The sequence below is a fragment of the Protomyctophum bolini genome, assembly GCF_963924005.1.
Source record: "Protomyctophum bolini genome assembly, chromosome: 12".
Lineage (NCBI taxonomy): Eukaryota > Metazoa > Chordata > Actinopteri > Myctophiformes > Myctophidae > Protomyctophum > Protomyctophum bolini.
Window position 1 is genome coordinate 24716518 of NC_137873.1, and position 17525 is coordinate 24734042.

Here is a 17525-nt window from a genome sequence, read left to right on the forward strand (position 1 = left end):
ACACACACACACACACACACACACACACACACACACACACACACACACACACAGATATGCAAATCGTTGACATTGCGTCCCATTTCCTCATACTCATAGCAGGGCTGCAGCCTGCAGGGTGGGGCGTGCGTAGGCTGCAAACAACAAAATTGACTTTGGAGATTTTCTAGAGATTAACTGTAGCCTGTAAAATGTAATTGACAGCGATTAAAGCAAAGACGTGGATAATTGGATTGTGAATTTGTGAGCAAACTTGCACCAAAAAAAAGAAGAAAGAAAAAAACAATTGACCGTTGGAGCAGCAACATAAAAGGTGGGACAGTTGAACATACCTCATAATAACACTGGGAATAATGCTGGGAATATTAATATCGACCAGTGATGAAAATTAAGGTACCTGTACTTAAAATGAAATAGGAAGTCATAACTGTATTATATAACTTTGCTTTTTGAATGTATTTTGGCTCCACTTCTGTCTAGTCACTGTCTGGTAGCTGTGGTCATTAGCAGTTTTAACGTGATTCCCTTTTAGGGTGCTAGAGGGCACTATAGCGACTACAACCAGTATTTAGACAGAGAAATGTTTAACCGTGGAAAAGAGAGTAATGGCATTAGTTTTTGGGTCTCGGGTTGTTGCGGTCCTCGATGAGACAAAAACGTGCACTCCTCTTTAAAGTCAGGTAGCTAGTATAGGGGTAAAACGATATAGTAACTGCATTGAAATCGAATTAGTAAAAGAAAAGTGTATCAAAATGGAAACTCAACATATCGTATTGTTTGTCTTTGTATGTATCTAATCTATCCATGTGTGCGTGATTGCATGCACGTGGTTTTACTATATCCATAATGTTTCCCTTTAATAAACCTGCTCTGTTTCACATATATTTCATGTTTTTGCTAAATAGTTATACTGTATCGATTTTAAATATTTGAATTGTATCGTAATTAACCAATATCGTCCATGTATCGTACTATCATGTATCATGTATATGATTCCATGCAAATCCCAATCACGTCGTCTAGTGAGTAACATTAACCTCGGCTAACCTCGCTTCGAGTAACATATTGACCACGCCCCCTGAGACTGTTTATAATATATACATGTCGTATGACGCCAGTTAGTTAAGGACAGTGGAAACAAGTCGAATACTTTCGTTTAGCATTGTTCACTGAAACAGGTAAGTCTCATATTTGCAATAAAATATATATTGCTTGCATTTCTCCGCAAATGCACATAGGCTAGCTGGCTAGTAGCCCCTCTCGGAACCCTCCGAAAGCTTTTATGAAATAGGCTAGCTGCCTATATGTAGCAATTAATTTCCTGGTATTCTCGACTGTTTGTCTTAAGTTCTACTTCTAACCGTACGTTGTGTGATCGTGACCATGCAATTCATTGCGTTATGTAACTGTTAACTGTAGGATCATATTAATATGTTCTTCTAGCCTTTTAATAAATAAAGACGATCATGGATCATATATATATATATATATATATATATGGATTTTGACATTTTCATATAGCTAGAAAGTAAAAGTCAGACTCGATAAACTATATTATGATAGTTTTGATCCAAGGCTATTGTTCTGCCAAGTAGCCTACGCACAGCAGTATTGAGGTGCTGCTGCTGACCTTGGTAAATATAAATAAGTCTAAAAGTGGAGAAAAAGGCTGCACAGTGCACACTCATCATAGCCATGATGCAGATTCATTTATTAAATGAATACTAACATTTCGACCTGGAAAGTTCTTAAGGGATTTAGATGGTTGAAAAACAATTATTATTATTATTATTATTATTATTATTATTATTATTAATATAATATTTAAATAATTTTGAAGTGTATCATTTAGAAAAATAAAGTGTATCGCCATGTTCACCACGTGAAACTACAGTGTGAGTTCTGCCTGCCATGTTCTTTTTCAGGTGTGTCAGGATGGTGGTTCTCTCTAAGGAGTATGGATTTGTGGTGATAACGGGTGTGGCCAGTATGGTCATGGTTGGACACTTGGCATTGAAAGTCGGAAAGGCCCGGAAGAAGTACAAAGTCGATGTGAGTCAAGTCAAGTGATTTGGGGTTGGACTTGGACTGTAAGAATGGAATGAATTAGTCATCATCATCTCTCTCTCAGGCCGTGTAACTCAAACAGTTTATATAGCCTAAGCTCTGCACTGACACAAGCTAAAGCTTTGGTTTATGCTGCCCTTTTATAAAGACAATGCAACTGTCCTAAACCTCACATGATGTTGCTCGGATATAGTAACTTGGTCCCAAACGGTCTGCTTACCCTTAAAAAAGTTGTTTATCTAAAATATATAATCTACAGATGAAAATTTGAATTGAATAAAAAACAGACACCCATATAACATTTTAATACGGTAAACTAATCTACAGCCTTTTGTCGTTATTGTTCTTTGTTTGACAGCTGCCTCAGATGTACAGCGATGACCCAGACACAGGACATATCTTTAACTGCATCCAGCGCTCACACCAAAACACGTAAGTAACTGAAACAACTCTTTTTGACCAAAGTGATTCACAAGAGTCATAAATACAAAAATCATAGACATAAACAAGTCCAACAATAGACATGAAGCTTAAATGCACAAACAACCAGCAGTAAAATCAATAAAAGCAAACGATAATACAAATCATCCAAACTAGTGGGATTCAAATGGTAGTAGGGCATTGAGCCTGGACTTAACGACCATCAACCATAGCATTCCTATTTGGTGGAACATTGATGTTATACAGTATGTGGGACTTAGCTTAAACTAATTAAGTATTAGTTTAGTTCTCTAAGTATAAATGTTTAATGGATTCAATGGAGGTGCAAATATATAGGGAGGGGAATGCGGTTCCACAGTCTGTATAGGGCCTGCGACAGATGTATTGTATGCTAGTGGTGCAAAGTTCAAAATGTATCTCTTCTCTTAATCTAGGTTGGAGATATACCCCGCCTTCCTTTTCTGCCTGGCTGTGGGCGGCTTGAATAGCCCTGTGAGTTCAGTTCAGTCCAGTCCTTGCTTTCATTTCATGTCAAATACTTGTAAAGTGAAAAAATGTATCAGTGACATTAGAAAGTGCTTTATTTTGACATGTTATTGTGGCATTTTTGTGTTTGTAACAGCGTTTTGCTAGTGGTCTCGGGGTTGTATGGATTGTATCAAGAGAGGTCTATGCACATGGATATTCCACAGGAGGTATAAGACATTTTATTTTTGTCCGTGGTGCTTCACAAACTGTACCAGGCACTATTAGATTAGATATTAGATATTAGATATAGATACATTTAAAACTTTAAAAAATGTGTATGCTTTCAGAACAAAGAGAACATTTAGTGACTGTCATTATTTTTTTTACCTGTCCCAATCAGATCCCAAGAAAAGGAGGCGGGGGGCGTTTGGAAACATTGCCATGCTTGGATTGATGCTGACCACACTCAATTTTGGCCGTCACCTGCTGGGATGGTGCCCACGTCCGTTTAGCAGGTTTTCTGCTAAACAGCCACTACCTGTAGTACCTGGTCTGTGAGTGTCTCCAAAATGGTTTAATATGGATATATGGACACCTTATGTTTTCTCTCTCATTCTCTCTGCTGTCCATCACTTACAGTACATCTTTTCTGGGGCAGGGGTTGGAGTCGTCTCGTTGAATTTAGATTACCCAGAAGCTCTTTGTTGAGTCTAAAATATCTCTCTTAATTCAACCATCTTCTCCTGGCAAGGCTGGCTTGCACATGTTTCCATCATACCACTGACTTTACCAAAATGGTAGGTTTGAACTATCTACAGGTTGCAGAATAATCTTTTTAAAAGGTGTCACAAGGTGACAAAATACACACACATTCTGTCCTGCTGGGCTGGATGCTGGATTTGATTGTTTTCATTCATAATTATTGTTGGATGTTGAGAGCATATTTTTGTAAGAGTTGCTATAAATGAAGGAACTGCAGATAAGAGAAAGCACTTGGGGTGTAAAGAAATTCATGCACTACTTTAGGGTTTAGTAGAATCTTCATGTGTACCGGTATATTGTTAATATTTATGATGATCTACTATATATGGAGAAATGTGCACTCAACTATGACACGTTCCAGGCAAGTTATTCCAGTCCACAGTGTAAAATGATACAGCAGAGTATTAAAGTCTATTTCTTCTAAATAATATGGGGTTGTGATTATTTTTTTTTTTTTTTAAACATTTTCTTTAGCAAACAGCTCCACCTACACATATACTGTGTAGGTGGAGCTGTTTGCTTTGTTTATGGTATTTGTAGGGTGTGGTTTACTCATTAGCCTCTAATTCTTTCAACTGCAATATACTGTACAGTAGTTTGCCAAGACAAATTGATTTATAATCCTGTTGACTCATGACTCCCATCAATCTCAAATGCACTAATGCCATGTCACCTAAGCAAACACTATTAAGGCGGCTGGTATGAAGTTCCCTCTGTATGATCACAAACCATAGGGTTTACATCATTTTTCAAAATGTTTTATTATAGAAAAAAGAACCATAAAACATTCACTTCAGTCCACTTTTCAACTCCATATCATAAATCACTGTTGGCACTTGACCGTAGGTAAAACTGACAGTAACACCAGGTAAAACCTGCAGTAGAATAGAGCTTCCAGCACATCTGCAGAAGGCAAAATACTCTAGGTTAACAATCTTATTGTGATCACACTATACTTGAAAGTACCCTGATGCTGTTTGTAGTTTATGAACATGAACTAAGTATATTATTAAAAAAAAAAATCAACTTCACTTGTTTTTACATTTACGAATAAGCAGATATATCTAATTGACATTTTTAGCATAGCTATATTAGCATCTACATTCCACTCAATTATAACATCCAAATTAATAAGTAGATCTTAAAATGTATATCAGCCACCATGAAGGATCATTTACAAAACATATATCACTCTGGGATCAAGAGAGCCATGTTTGTGTTTCATATATCCATGGAAGTTTATATTTAGTGTTAGAACAGTGCTTAAAAATGACCTAATTGAACGATCTCATGTATATGATCTGTCTATTCTCTTCATGCATATGGCTTTTGAATAAATAACTTGCATTCCTTATTGTCAGATAAATACAATTTTCAACTAGCAAAACAAAAGGCTTCCTTTAGTGATTTACATTCATAAACATTTGGATTTCAGACCTTGGCCAGTGGCTCTCAACGCTGGTCCTGGAGACCTGAGTATCTGGTCTCTTATGACCATTACTGTAGTAGTCTGGCTCCCCAGGACCATAGCTGAATAAAATACCTATTGGTCCTAGTCTGTTGGCTTAACAACAACCTGTAATTGTAGGCAATTTGGTTTGAAAAAAATATTTGGTCAACTCAGGGATGAGTGCATTCAAAGTCTTACCAGAGAAATTTTGAGACTCAGCAACGGTCACTTTTATTATGTCACTGTTAATCCTTCCTCTGTATAACCTTCTGTACTTCTCATTATTAATAACCTAGTTACAATACATTACTTGGCCTGAGGTTGTTTATTGGAGTCATCTGAACTAGCAGGGGATCCTCAATATATCTGATCACCCCTAGGGGGCAATGTGACCATGTGTCACATGAAAGTGCTGTGCATTGCCATGGCTAATACCAGCCATAGAGGTACTGCTAAAACAAACAATGTTCCCATTGCACTAAAGAGGAAACTGCTCAGCAGGGCACATGTCGGGTATATAACTGGGTCCAGTTAAACTAAGGCTTCAACTGGATCCAACATGGCTGTTTGGTGTTTGCTCTGCTTCTGTTTTGCAGGTCACCTCCATCAGTATGAATACCTGGAGAGTGGTGTGTCCTCCAGCAAATCATCCTAGAGAGCATCATGGACAGGAAGGACATTTAACTATCAAGCACGGTTTGGAATCACCACAAATCACACATAAGTTGATGCTGAATCATGTATTGGAAACTAGTTTGATATTGTGCTGTTTTAACTCACCATTGGTAGATCTTGGAGTCGATGGAATTCCGGGTGTTCTGTCCGTTGCCGGAATTTCAGGAAGAGGACGACGGAGATGATGGCAGTGGTGACAATAAACACTGACACCAGACCAGCGAGGAGGGGGTCTAGAGGGGAGCTACGGTGCTGCAGGGGCCCTTTGAAGTCTACATGACACGGGTTGAACAAAAAGCCAAAGGTATATAGCATGTACTGTTACAAACTTTGCTCAACAGAAAGGATGACGTTCAATAAAATAAAGATACTCATTACTAACTGCAACCTATTCTTAAATAATTTCCTATAGCTGTGAATGCACGCAGGGCCAATCCACACTATCCCTCACCGTACCGTCATCTCCAATGTTGAGCTCCGATGGCACCTCCTGACGAGGTTGGCTGGCAGGGGGGTAGGCGGGAGCCGAGGCCTGGGGCTGGCTTGTGGTTGGTGGGCGGGTGTTGGTCTGGGTTGGAGCCTCAGTGCTGGCGTGCGTAGAAGGTTGGGGCGTAGTAATATCCTGCAGTGGAGGCATCAAAGAGGGAGGAGCAGAGGTGGTCTGAACTTGAAGTTCTGTACCCGTGGGTGTAGCGCTGCTGTCAGTGGTTGAAATGTACTTTAGAGGTGTGAATGTCTCTACATCGGGTGGCATTGAGGCGCTGGCTGGAGAATCTGAAAATGCAAACGGAAACGAATTTAGAAAAGTATTTATTCTGTATTATATAATAACTCAAAATGACACAGAAATAAGTCATGGAAGGGTAGTGTTGATTCAGCAGGTACTGTTTAACCACATGAAACCTAGTATCCATTCTGGAGAAACTGAAAAAACTCACAACACATCGCATTTTGCAATTTTTGCATCGGCTATCTTCAGCAAATAGATTTGGTGTAGATGGAGAAAAAAATTATGAAATCCACTGAGGTGGAAGGACACGGCACTCCAAAATAAGGGATACATGGTAACTGCTTGACAGTGTCTTACAAATCCTTATTTGTTCCACCTTGTGGATTTCATCTTATTGAGTTAACCTTATCAGCTGAGCATCCATGCCCAAAGGCAAGCAGAGGACACGCTCATGGCTTCAGTTTCGATAACGCTTTTCAGGGATAAGAAACAACCACAGTGACTTAAACTCAACAACAACAGAGGAAGAAGCAATACCAACAACTACAAAGGAAATAATGCCAGCAGCAGCATACAGATATTAAAAAAGTTAAACATTTACTTCAGTATTGTACTAAAGTAAATGTACTTCATTCCTGTCCACCACTACAGAGGAGTTATATTTATTTATTATCTCTGTTAACATACACGTCTTTCCTTTAGCGGACATGCGTAAACACACTTTCTCTCTATTTTTCTCTCTCTTAAATGTTTATCCCACGATTTTTGTAACCCATTTCTTTCACCCAGTGTCAATTATCTATTCTAATGTATTCCTGGGCGCTACACTCCCTCTGCCAACCTGGGGAGAGCAACAGGCTGACCTCATGCTTCCTTCAATGCATGAGTGTCCAAGCCGCTTCTTTTCACCTGACGAAGGAGGAGTTACCTTCTTTAATGATCTAGTTTCAGTATTTCTTTATGATGTATTTTTAAAAGGTTATTGTAGCGGCCAATTTGTATTGGAGGTGGGGCGGGGGGCGGGAGATATGGCCAAAGCATTTCCGGGGGTCCCCAGCCCAAAACGTTGAGAACCCCTGCCCTAGGGCACATGAGGTGAACATGCAAACTCCACATAGAAAGGCCCTTTCGATAACCCCACATAGGGTATGGGCACATGCCCCCCAGCGCCAATTCTCTCTATATACACACACATACACACACAGCAAAGTGCTTTTACTTTACAGTGTAAAATCACACAATCATATACTGTTACATGCCATGCTAAAAGAGCAGTAAGAGGCAGACTATGTCCGTGCTATGCTGTCATCTCGCTGAGCATGAGGAGAGCTACTGTGTTTGCAAAGTGTTTTACAGCAGTGTTTTACAGTGTGGGCTGGTTTATTTTAAGATTTTATACAGCCACTAAACAGAATGGTTGGACCTAGCAACAATGCTCTGGATTAATGAACATGCAGTATCTTTTATGGAACATGGACATTAGACAATATCAATGTCAAGTGGAAAATCAGTACATAATCGGTATGGTTTGCAACACATTTATAATGATTATCTTTCTGGACTATTCATTTCTTATTTAGGTGTGTGTTTATTGTTTAGCTGTGTGCAGAACGTTGCATGATTCTAAAATCCATCATAACAGAAATAAACACTGCACAATAAAAACTCAAAACAAAAGTCAATCAAATTTGAATCATTGGATTACCTGAGAGAGAGAAGACAGACGCAGTAGTCTTAACGGCATTGTCAGTAGTATGTGCATCCGTAGACATTCCAGTGGTTGTGGTCGTCCCATTCCTGTCAGCTGTATCTGTCTGTGATAGGCTTGTCACGTGGCCGCCGGTGACGACCATGGATATAGCTGTGGTTCCGTCCTGGTATTCCGAGGTTTGATAACTTGGATTGTCTGAATCATGTTCCAGCTCCTCCGCTGCATCTGTTGGAGGGACTGAGGACACCGAGGCTCCGGCCTCACTTGAAAGGTCAACTGCGGTGAGTGTGGTTGTTGTCGGGCTGCTCTGACCTTTACAAAAAAAGAATAATTCAAAGTCCATTACAGGAATAAGCATATTTTGTGAAACGAGAGAAATATGGCTATATAGAATTGCTGTGAATCAGTGGTTCTCAAATATTTTCATGTCAATGATCCCCCAAATGGATTTGGCCACAGATCCCCATCTGAAAATCCTCTGTGCCAGGGACGCCCATGCAAGATTAGTGCTGTTGAAATATTTTAAAGATATTCCAAAGTTTTCACTTAAGTTTTCACTCGGAAAGATTTCCAGAAAATAACAAGCTCACAGGCTTGTTGATAAGCTATTTTAAAATAGGCGATGTACCGTATACAGGTTAAAATGGTTGAACTGATGTTGATGCTGAGGACCTCCTGGACCCCTGGGGGTCCCCGGACCCCACTTTGAGAACCACTGCTGCAAATAACATGAAGCACATTGACATTGTTTTGTTACACCAGAGAGGATTGTCGTTTATCAAAGTATGAAGTGAGGGGCGGTCTTACATCATCTCATTCCGGCCAATCATAATTTGCGTCCTCACCTTCGTCTTCAATGTTTGTGTTACTTTGTGTTTACACTATGACATAAAATTGTCCATTCATTGTCAATGGGAATTTAATGATTGTGTAGGACAAAGTTTGTGGACACACACTAAAAGCTGGACATAGGAACAACTTTATAGGTTACACCAGGTCTAAATGGGTTTGAACCTTTCTAACTCTTCTCTGACATGAAGGACTGTATCATAGCAACAGTGTTATAGTATTTTTATAGTGAAACATCTGAAAAATGTGGGTTCAATTAAAGGATAAATCCTGACCTCAAGGACCAGATAATGTATACATTATCTGCATCCCTGCATCTTCACACATTTCTCAATGGATTTCACAGTGGTACTGGCCTATAGTCACAGGCTAGAGTTGTTAGAAATGTAAATCCAATATAGCCTACTGTAGCTGGCCTATATATGGTATATATGGCAAAATTGAGATTTTGTTTCACAATCTAATGTTTTTAACTTTCAAAAGCATTTTCACATCCAAACAATATAGGATTTGATCAATTTCCAGTCATACAATTATAGCCAAAATGTATGAACATTTTCTCTGTCCACAGCAAATGAGCTAAGGTCAATAGCAAACACACAAACACACGCACACACACGCACACGCGCACACACACACACACACACACACACACACACACACAATCTAACATGTGACAGACTGTTCCCATGAGGTCATTAGGTTCTGTTATGTAGCCATGCAGCTTAACAGCCATGTATACCAATCTCTATCAATATGATTATAAAAAACAAAACACATGTAGCAATTTAATTATTCCAGAGTTATATTATTAGGCCTATCTAGGCTATAACTATGCGTTCTTCCTTATTATGAGCTCTTGAAATGTCAAAATAGACTATCAGGCAACAGGCTATGTTGACAATATAGGCCTAAATGAGTGGACAAATTAAGAACAATTTATAAATAGCCTATAGGATAATATCACAATCGTGACAACAGCATCATGAGATCAAAGACAGAGGTATTATAGGCTATATTAGCCCACAAGCACACTCAACGAATGCTCCCTACCTACCCTTTGTCTGCGATGAGCCGGTAAGGACCACCAATGCGCAGAACGCAAATTTTATTTCAATTTTCATCTCATTCGCTGCTTTCCGTGAAGACGAGCGCGATGAAATGTACAAACAAACGGCCTTTCTTTTCACGGCGGCTCTTGCAGTAGCAGGAGAGGATATGTTCTTTCCCTTACGTTATTTGACTGGGCTCATCATCACATCATCATCTTCATCATCATCATGGCTAAAAATATCCGGGGGGAGTTGGGCAGTGGAAGCGGTAGGGGTGGGGCTGGCTGGCTGGCACACATTTAAACCCCATTCGTAGCTCTGTGACTCTGTCGCACGACGGTGATGTCGCGCATCGAACATAGCAGACCTCCAAGCCCACATCGGGTCGTGGATGCTACGCGTTGTGAGCTTGTAGGTCGGCTATTTTCGGGCTAAAGGCAGGCAGTCTACTCTACTCGATTCAAGGACAGCGGATTCATGCTGTTAGTGCGATGGCTAGGGTAGGCTACATGAATCTGTCTGTGGGAATATTCTGCATATATTCACCTCATCGCTGTGTTATCTTTAAAAAAAATGTATAGGCCTATATATTTAAACATATTTATTTGACTATAGCCCCCCATGTAGTTGTGTCGTGAGGTAAGGGCGGCTGGGATAGAGGGGATATGGAGACACCCCCTCAGCTGTCAGTGCGTCAGAGAGGGTCGCAGCTGTCAGGCGCGCCGCGTATTGGAACGCTGTTTGAGCTTTCGGCCATAGAAAGAAAGTAGGCTAGTCGAACTTGTTTTCGTTTGTGTATAGCTACTTTCAGAGGTTCCATCGTTGACGCAGCGGGTGGTCTTTACTCAGTGATGTAGATATCGACGATACAGATTACAGACAGGCTAAGTCCCTATTAAGAGGTCAGTGTTTCACAGCTGTTTCTTCAAGTTTGCGCGCATGTGCCCTGCATGTAGCAGGATGGTTAACCAAATGATTGCCTCGTCATTGTTGTGACTATATTGAATGTTTTTGACAACGTTTTCTCTAATAGGCTCCCAGAAAGACAGACAGCAGGTGCCTTGACAACCAAAACAGCCCAGCATCTCTCAAGCTTGAATTATAGCCTATAATTTCTGGGTCTGTTTTACTGAAATGGACCCAGCCAGTCCAGAACAAAGCCCAGCTGAGTTGGAGATAAATGTGGAAAACGTGGAGTCGGTGAGTTCAAGTTGTCAACGTATGGAAATCAAAGGCACTGTAATTAATGCATTTTCCATTACAGCAATTAAGTGTCTTACCAAACCTTATCATTCACAATATTCCACTTCTACATATTGACCCATTCATACATACTGCTGCAAACTTTGATTCAATTATGGAAATAACTACAAAAAAAGTGATTAACAAAATACAAGTTAAACTACTGTATATTGTAATTTAACATGGTTTTGCAGGCATTAGCACCTCTTGTAACATGACACCAGTTACAACAAGGCATATGCTGTCCTAATAATAACTATTGCCTTGTGCTTTGGATTTGTTGCCATGGACTACACATATTCTTTACTCCTTCTTTCAAATGGCCATCGACCACCTCCGCACGTGGGCAATTCTTTGTACAGTTGTCAAAGTATCAGTATAGCCTAATCCTTGCTTAAAGTAACGCATGCTGTTACGTACCGTATATGTTATGACATTTTGTACTCTGCGAACAATGAATTCACTGGCTCTCCTCATCTCCTCCTGTTCTCCAGGCTCTCAACCAGCTGTATTATGACCCGCTTATGGACCATAAGAATCTGGCCCAGAAGTGGCTAAGCCAGGCCCAGGCCTCCGCACAGGCATGGCAGTTCTGTTGGGCCCTGCTCATCCCCGGCAAGGTATGGACCTTTGGCTCTATATTGGACACAGCAGTGGTTCTTTTTTCACGTCACAGATTTTGGACACAGCAGTGGTTATTTGTTCACGTCACATCATGGGGGCCCGGCCCCATACAAGATTTGTGTTGTTAAAATGTTTAAAAAAAGATTCAACTATATAAATAAAGGTCAACTAAACAAATACAAGGACAACTGATGAATAGTCAACACAATGTTATTATAAGCCATGTCATGCAACAGTCATAACATCTCCTTTAACCAATGTCATGAACCAGCTCCCAGAGGTTCAGTTCTTTGGCGCCAGCACCCTTCACATCAAGATCTCCCGTCACTGGAATGACCTCTCCACCGACCAGCATCAGAGCCTGAGGCTGCAGCTCCTCTCCCACATCTCCCACTTCTCCTCGGGGCCCAAGATGGTGCTTACCAGGCTGTGTGTGGCCCTGTCCTCCTTGGCCCTTAACCTGATTCCCCAGGCCTGGTCCCAGCCTGTGGCAGACATGGTGAGGGTGTTTCAGCCGGATGAGGCCGGTTCAGATGGTGGTGGTGGGTCTCCCGGGGCAGAGGACACGCCCCGCAGCCACCGCCTGGCACTGTTGGAGCTCCTCACCGTGCTGCCAGAGGAGTTCCAGAGCAGCCGGCTGGCTCAGGTCCGCCGTGCCCAGCTAAGGGAGGCTTTGGCTGGGGAGTGGGTGGTGGTGAGTCCTGTGCTGCGCCAGCTGCTGCAGGAACAGGACTCCTCCACACAGGTGAAGAATTGAGCATGTGAATGCTTTGGAGAATTATATTTGCCTCTGCATAAAGTATATCTGAAATGGAAACATGCAAGTTAAGTACAGTAAAAGTACCTCAGAATTGTACATAAGAACTTGGTTGCTTTCCCCCACTGCACACAGGTGAAGGAGAGGGTGTTGCGTTGTCTCTCCAGCTGGGTGGGCGTGGACGTGCCTCTGAGTGAGACCCAGGCTCTGCTTCAGGACTGTTTCACTGCACTGTCGGACCCGGAGCTCTTTGACACGGCTGTGGAGACCATAGTGAATGTTATCTCGCAGCCTGACTGCCAGAGGTGAGAGACCTGCTGTACCTGAGTGTTAATTTCCATCTGAGGGTGTGGAATGGAACCAAATGGACCCTAATGGTTTAGTCTGGCAATCAGAATTGTATACACTCACCCAGTCTGCTCTTTCTGGAATCCTATATGTCATATGTCATCTTGGTAGAGTGTGGTATTTTCGGGTTGCTTGGTGCAGACGGTTGTCATGATCAGTGTGTGTCATTATGCGTGTGCACTGCGCACGTGTGTTTGTGTGTGGAAAATAATGTTTTTAAACGTAGCTTCTCAATTGTCAGATTAATCGAAAAAGTAATCGATGGAATAATTGCTAAGAAAATAATCGATAGTTGCAGCTCTAGTAGACAGGTACACCGATGCTGTTGTCAACCTCATACCCCTGGCCCTGGTGTTGAGTTTTCCTTGTGTGTGTGTGTGTGTGTGTGTGTGTGTGTGTGTGTGTGTGTGTGTGTGCGCAGGTACACTGATGCTCTGGTCAGCCTCATACCCCTGGTGTTGAGTCTTCATGAGCGGCTGAAGTCAGCAGCTCAGGATGGGGACATGGAGACGTCACATGGCATCTGTCGCATCGCTGTTGCTCTGGGGGAAACACACTCCAGGTACACGCACACACCCACACACTTGTGCATGCATGCATGCATGCATACATGTTATACACATTATAAACTCATGGCTGTCCCGTCTGGTAACCTGAAGGTCGCCAGTTTGTCGCCCAGTACACATAGTCATGTGACGAGGTGTACCTGTGCTATACATAAATGTGATTATTGTTCTAAAGCATTATGATTATTTATGAGTTCGCTTTAATTATACAGTGATATAAGCATATTATAATGCCTGATCCCAGGCTAGACATGGGATGCAAAGCAAGTGTTACTCTTTCTTTCTTTCTTTCTTTCTTTCTTTCTTTCAATGATTTCCTGGGCTTTCTGCCCGTGCCAGGGTTTTACTGGATCAGGTGGAGCACTGGCAGAGCTACCTGTCGCTGGTCAACATGATCCTCTCCTGTACGGGCATCCCCGGGCACTACCCAGTCAACGAGACCACCAGCTCGCTCACTCTCACCTTCTGGTACACTCTGCAGGTAGAGAAGGCCAATCTTAAACATGACGTTCTGCTACTTAATCCTCCTCAACTTCAGCTATTTACATATAACATTTATTCAGTATTTGATCATTTGTACAGTGTGTGTTTATGTTTGTAGAACAAATGTATTTGTCGGAAGAAAAAAAAATGCAGACATCAACATCACTCAGTTTGTTTGTGTTGTTTGTGTCATTGTCCCCCCCTGCGTGCTCAGGATGACATATTGTCCTTTGAGGAGGACAAGCAGGCAGTGTACCTGCAGGTCTACAGACCTGTCTACTTCCAGTTGGTGGACGTGCTGCTCCATAAGTCTCACTATCCGTCCCAGGAGGAGTACACTTCCTGGTCCTCTGACGACAAGGAGCACTTCAGGATCTACAGGTACCACCTGGGGAGTGGCAAAGAAACCACATTAACACATTTTGGACTGAGGTTGATTACAAAAAGAAGTCTTCTAAATCCAGTTTTGTTAAAAAACTATGTTTCTGTGTCACTGGTGCTCAACCTTTTTCATGTCAAGGACCCACAGAATTATCTGTATTTGGCCGCCAACCCCCATCGGAAAATATGCTGTTCCACTTCCAGGAACCCCCCCAGAAGCAAAGATTTGAGTTAAAAACGTTCACTGTGAAAGAATAAATATTCAAAGATTAGCGACACATTTTCAGGATTTTTCAAAAATAGCAGACCTACAAGCGTGCCGCGCTATATGAGCTTGTAGATCTGCTATTTTTCAATAGCTAAAGTATAACATAATGCTATAAACACGAAATATGAATCCATCCGTCTTTAGTGGTTAAATGACTCAAAAGAAATTGAAAAGATAACTTGTTCAACATCATTGGAATGAGTCTTTCTGTTCAGCTGGTTGAGGGCTCTAACCTGTCTACTGAATCTTTTAATCTCTGATTCAAACATGCAACATGCAACTAGAATGTAAGTCCTTTTGTAAAATAGCATCAGACACAAATCCCACACAACTTCCAAAATGGCAAATGAATGATGCATCCTCGACATGTAGAAAGAGCGTGTTTCCTTTGTGTCTTGGCATGACAGAGTGGACATCTCCGACACTCTGATGTATGTGTATGAGATGCTGGGCGCGGAGCTTCTCAGTAACCTCTACGACAGGCTGGGCAGACTGCTGATGGATCCAGAACACTCAGCCACATGGCAGGTATACATGGATAGCCTCACTCAACTGAAATAGTTTGGTATCGAATATCCAGTGGGCTTCAAACAATTAGACTTTTGTGTTGCTTTTACCGAAGTAGTATTCAATGTGCAGGCTTGATATTTACATATTACTTAATATGAATTATTATTTAATTCCTAATAAATGATCCTAACTAATGTAAAACATCCTTTCCCTATATCTACAGTACGTTCTATTTAAACCCATTTAGACCTGTTGTAACATTATACGTTGTCGCCGTGCGACAACGCAAGCATATTTACGTGAGCGTGGTCCCGTGAATTTGTTGCGCGCATCGTTACGTGCACACGCCCGCGACTCACCAGACCTGGATTCTGTTTAGCTTTTTTTTTACACTTGCGTTGCTGCGCCCCTCTTGAGCAGACCTGGAGGAGACATGTGTTGATCCAGGCAACACGTTCCTCGCTTCACGTTTGCAAGGCCCTTTATACCTTTCAATCCGGGAGCTACCTCTGTGTCTCATTAGTTGTTGCTATACATGTAGCAAAACTCATACATCCAAACAGAAAAGTCCTATCTGATTGTATTAAACAATGTTAAACGACGTCAAACTCACTTTGTCACTCACTTTGACACTCGATTTGCCATTGACTTTAGGGATGTGCATACCCTCTATTCAATTCAATTCAATTCAAAGGACCTTTATTGGCATGAGAAAACATACGTTTAAATTGCCAAAGCAAAAGTGTAACAAAACTATCAAGATAAAACAATCTATGTATAAATATATATTCAATATAAATAGGAACAATATAAAGGTGTAAACATAGCTGTGTTACATTAACCCTTTGAGTAATACTATACTAGTATTTATATACTAGGCTTTATACTTTTGAAAGTTGACAGAAGTATTTCAATGTTTTTGCATTCACTTAGTATAAAACACACAAGTATCCAGAAATGTATTCAAATGTCTTTCTATGTACCAAGGTCATTTGCTGTAAACAGTGTAGGGTATAAACAGTGTACACACAATGATTTGTATTCCTTAAGGTGGTTGTATTCCATCTCTCTCTCTCTCTCTCTCTCTCTCTCTCTCTCTCTCTCTCTCTCTCTCTCTCTCTCTCTCTCTCTCTCTCTCTCTCTCTCTCTCTCTTTCTCTCTCTTAATGGTCTCTCTCTAGGACACAGAGGCATTGTTATTTGGCTTCCAGTCGATAGCAGAGACCATAGACATCAACTACTCTGATGTCATTCCTGGCCTCATTGGCTTAATACCAAGAATCAACATCAGCAACGTCATGCTGGCTGACACAGTCATGTACACCATAGGTGTGTATGTACATGTTCACAGTCATGTACACCATAGGCCATATGGCTACATACATACTGTACTATTTCTAGACATATGCCGGAGACAATGTGTACACATACTACACACTGCAGCAATGTATTTATACATCTACTGGAAACAAGGGACATGGGTCGATCTATAGATATCTACTGTACACCAGGGATACATACTCACTGTAGTGTATCTTTATCTATTATACACAATGGCAATGGTTACTTAATCTAGTGTATATATACACATACCGTAATGTACTGTTTGTACTTTCATTGAGTCCTTGCAGAGTTGACCATCCTCCCTTATGTTGTTGCCCTTCTTTGTTCATTTTTCTCTCTATCACATAATTGTCTCTTTCATTGTCGTCTCTTTGTTTCTTTTATTATTTTGTTGTCTTTCTGTTTCTTTATTTCATAATTATTTTGTTTCTTCTCTTCTCTATCTTCTCTGTCTCCCTCTTTCTGCCTTCCCTTCATCTCTCTCCCACTCATTCTCTGTTTCACACAAGCTCTTGTTCTGCTGTCTCTTGTTGCACCGTGTGTATGCAGGCTCTCTAGCCGAGTGGCTGGCTGACCATCCAGTGATGCTGGGCAGTGTGCTGCCCATGGTGCTGCAGGGCCTGGTGAAGGCAGAGCTGTCAGTGTCCAGTGTGTCCACGCTGAAGAGGATCTGCAGGGAGTGTCGCTATGACCTCGGCCCCTTCCTGCCTGACATCATGACTGTGTCACAGGTACAGTACTAGGCCACTGCTTCACAACCTATTCAGACGTGACCCCACCCAGTTCACAACGCCTCGG

At 41.4% G+C, this 17525-nt stretch overlaps 3 protein-coding genes across 8 annotated transcripts in view; 2 read left to right on the forward strand and 1 right to left on the reverse strand.

Annotated features, from left to right (window-relative positions):
• The first annotated feature begins 120 nt into the window (after nucleotides 1-120).
• mgst3a (microsomal glutathione S-transferase 3a) lies at nucleotides 121-4166 on the forward strand. Of its 2 annotated transcripts, none has more exons than XM_080778452.1 (6): nucleotides 121-313; nucleotides 1926-2052; nucleotides 2426-2499; nucleotides 2943-3000; nucleotides 3131-3203; nucleotides 3377-4166. In XM_080778452.1, exons 2-6 carry the CDS (start codon nucleotides 1936-1938, stop codon nucleotides 3532-3534), a joined length of 480 nt encoding a protein of 159 aa, XP_080634578.1. In that variant the 5' UTR covers nucleotides 121-313; nucleotides 1926-1935; the 3' UTR covers nucleotides 3535-4166. The 2 variants fall into 2 exon arrangements, with proteins under 2 accessions (XP_080634578.1, XP_080634577.1); XM_080778451.1 differs by lacking the exon at nucleotides 121-313 and adding an exon at nucleotides 1081-1178.
• Nucleotides 4167-4480: 314 nt separating this feature from the next.
• Nucleotides 4481-10524, reverse strand: LOC308325765 (uncharacterized protein). 3 transcript variants are annotated; one of them, XM_080778448.1, is made up of 5 exons: nucleotides 10388-10524; nucleotides 8299-8616; nucleotides 6320-6637; nucleotides 5969-6135; nucleotides 4481-5839 (listed from the first exon to the last, which is right to left on the reverse strand). In XM_080778448.1, the coding sequence occupies exons 2-5, from the start codon at nucleotides 8444-8446 to the stop codon at nucleotides 5795-5797; spliced, it is 678 nt and encodes a 225-aa protein (XP_080634574.1). In that variant the 5' UTR covers nucleotides 8447-8616; nucleotides 10388-10524; the 3' UTR covers nucleotides 4481-5794. The 3 variants fall into 3 exon arrangements, with proteins under 3 accessions (XP_080634574.1, XP_080634573.1, XP_080634572.1); XM_080778447.1 differs by having other exon boundaries at nucleotides 5969-6126; nucleotides 10211-10471; XM_080778446.1 differs by having other exon boundaries at nucleotides 10211-10467.
• Nucleotides 10525-10607: 83 nt separating this feature from the next.
• LOC308325749 (importin-13-like) overlaps nucleotides 10608-17525 on the forward strand; it is a 15394-nt gene continuing 8476 nt past the window's right edge. For 2 of the 3 annotated variants that reach the window (XR_013965066.1, XM_080778422.1), the window contains exons 1-11: nucleotides 10798-11107; nucleotides 11239-11405; nucleotides 11942-12067; nucleotides 12343-12816; nucleotides 12964-13133; nucleotides 13598-13738; nucleotides 14082-14223; nucleotides 14440-14606; nucleotides 15282-15402; nucleotides 16565-16712; nucleotides 17277-17458. Coding sequence is in view for 2 of the 3 variants with exons in the window: in XM_080778422.1 (XP_080634548.1) it covers nucleotides 11340-11405; nucleotides 11942-12067; nucleotides 12343-12816; nucleotides 12964-13133; nucleotides 13598-13738; nucleotides 14082-14223; nucleotides 14440-14606; nucleotides 15282-15402; nucleotides 16565-16712; nucleotides 17277-17458 (1737 nt within the window). In the remaining variant the exon portion in view is untranslated. Of the gene's footprint in view, nucleotides 10706-10797; nucleotides 11108-11238; nucleotides 11406-11941; nucleotides 12068-12342; nucleotides 12817-12963; nucleotides 13134-13597; nucleotides 13739-14081; nucleotides 14224-14439; nucleotides 14607-15281; nucleotides 15403-16564; nucleotides 16713-17276; nucleotides 17459-17525 lie in introns of those variants that run through there. The other variant, XM_080778423.1, reaches the window with a different exon arrangement.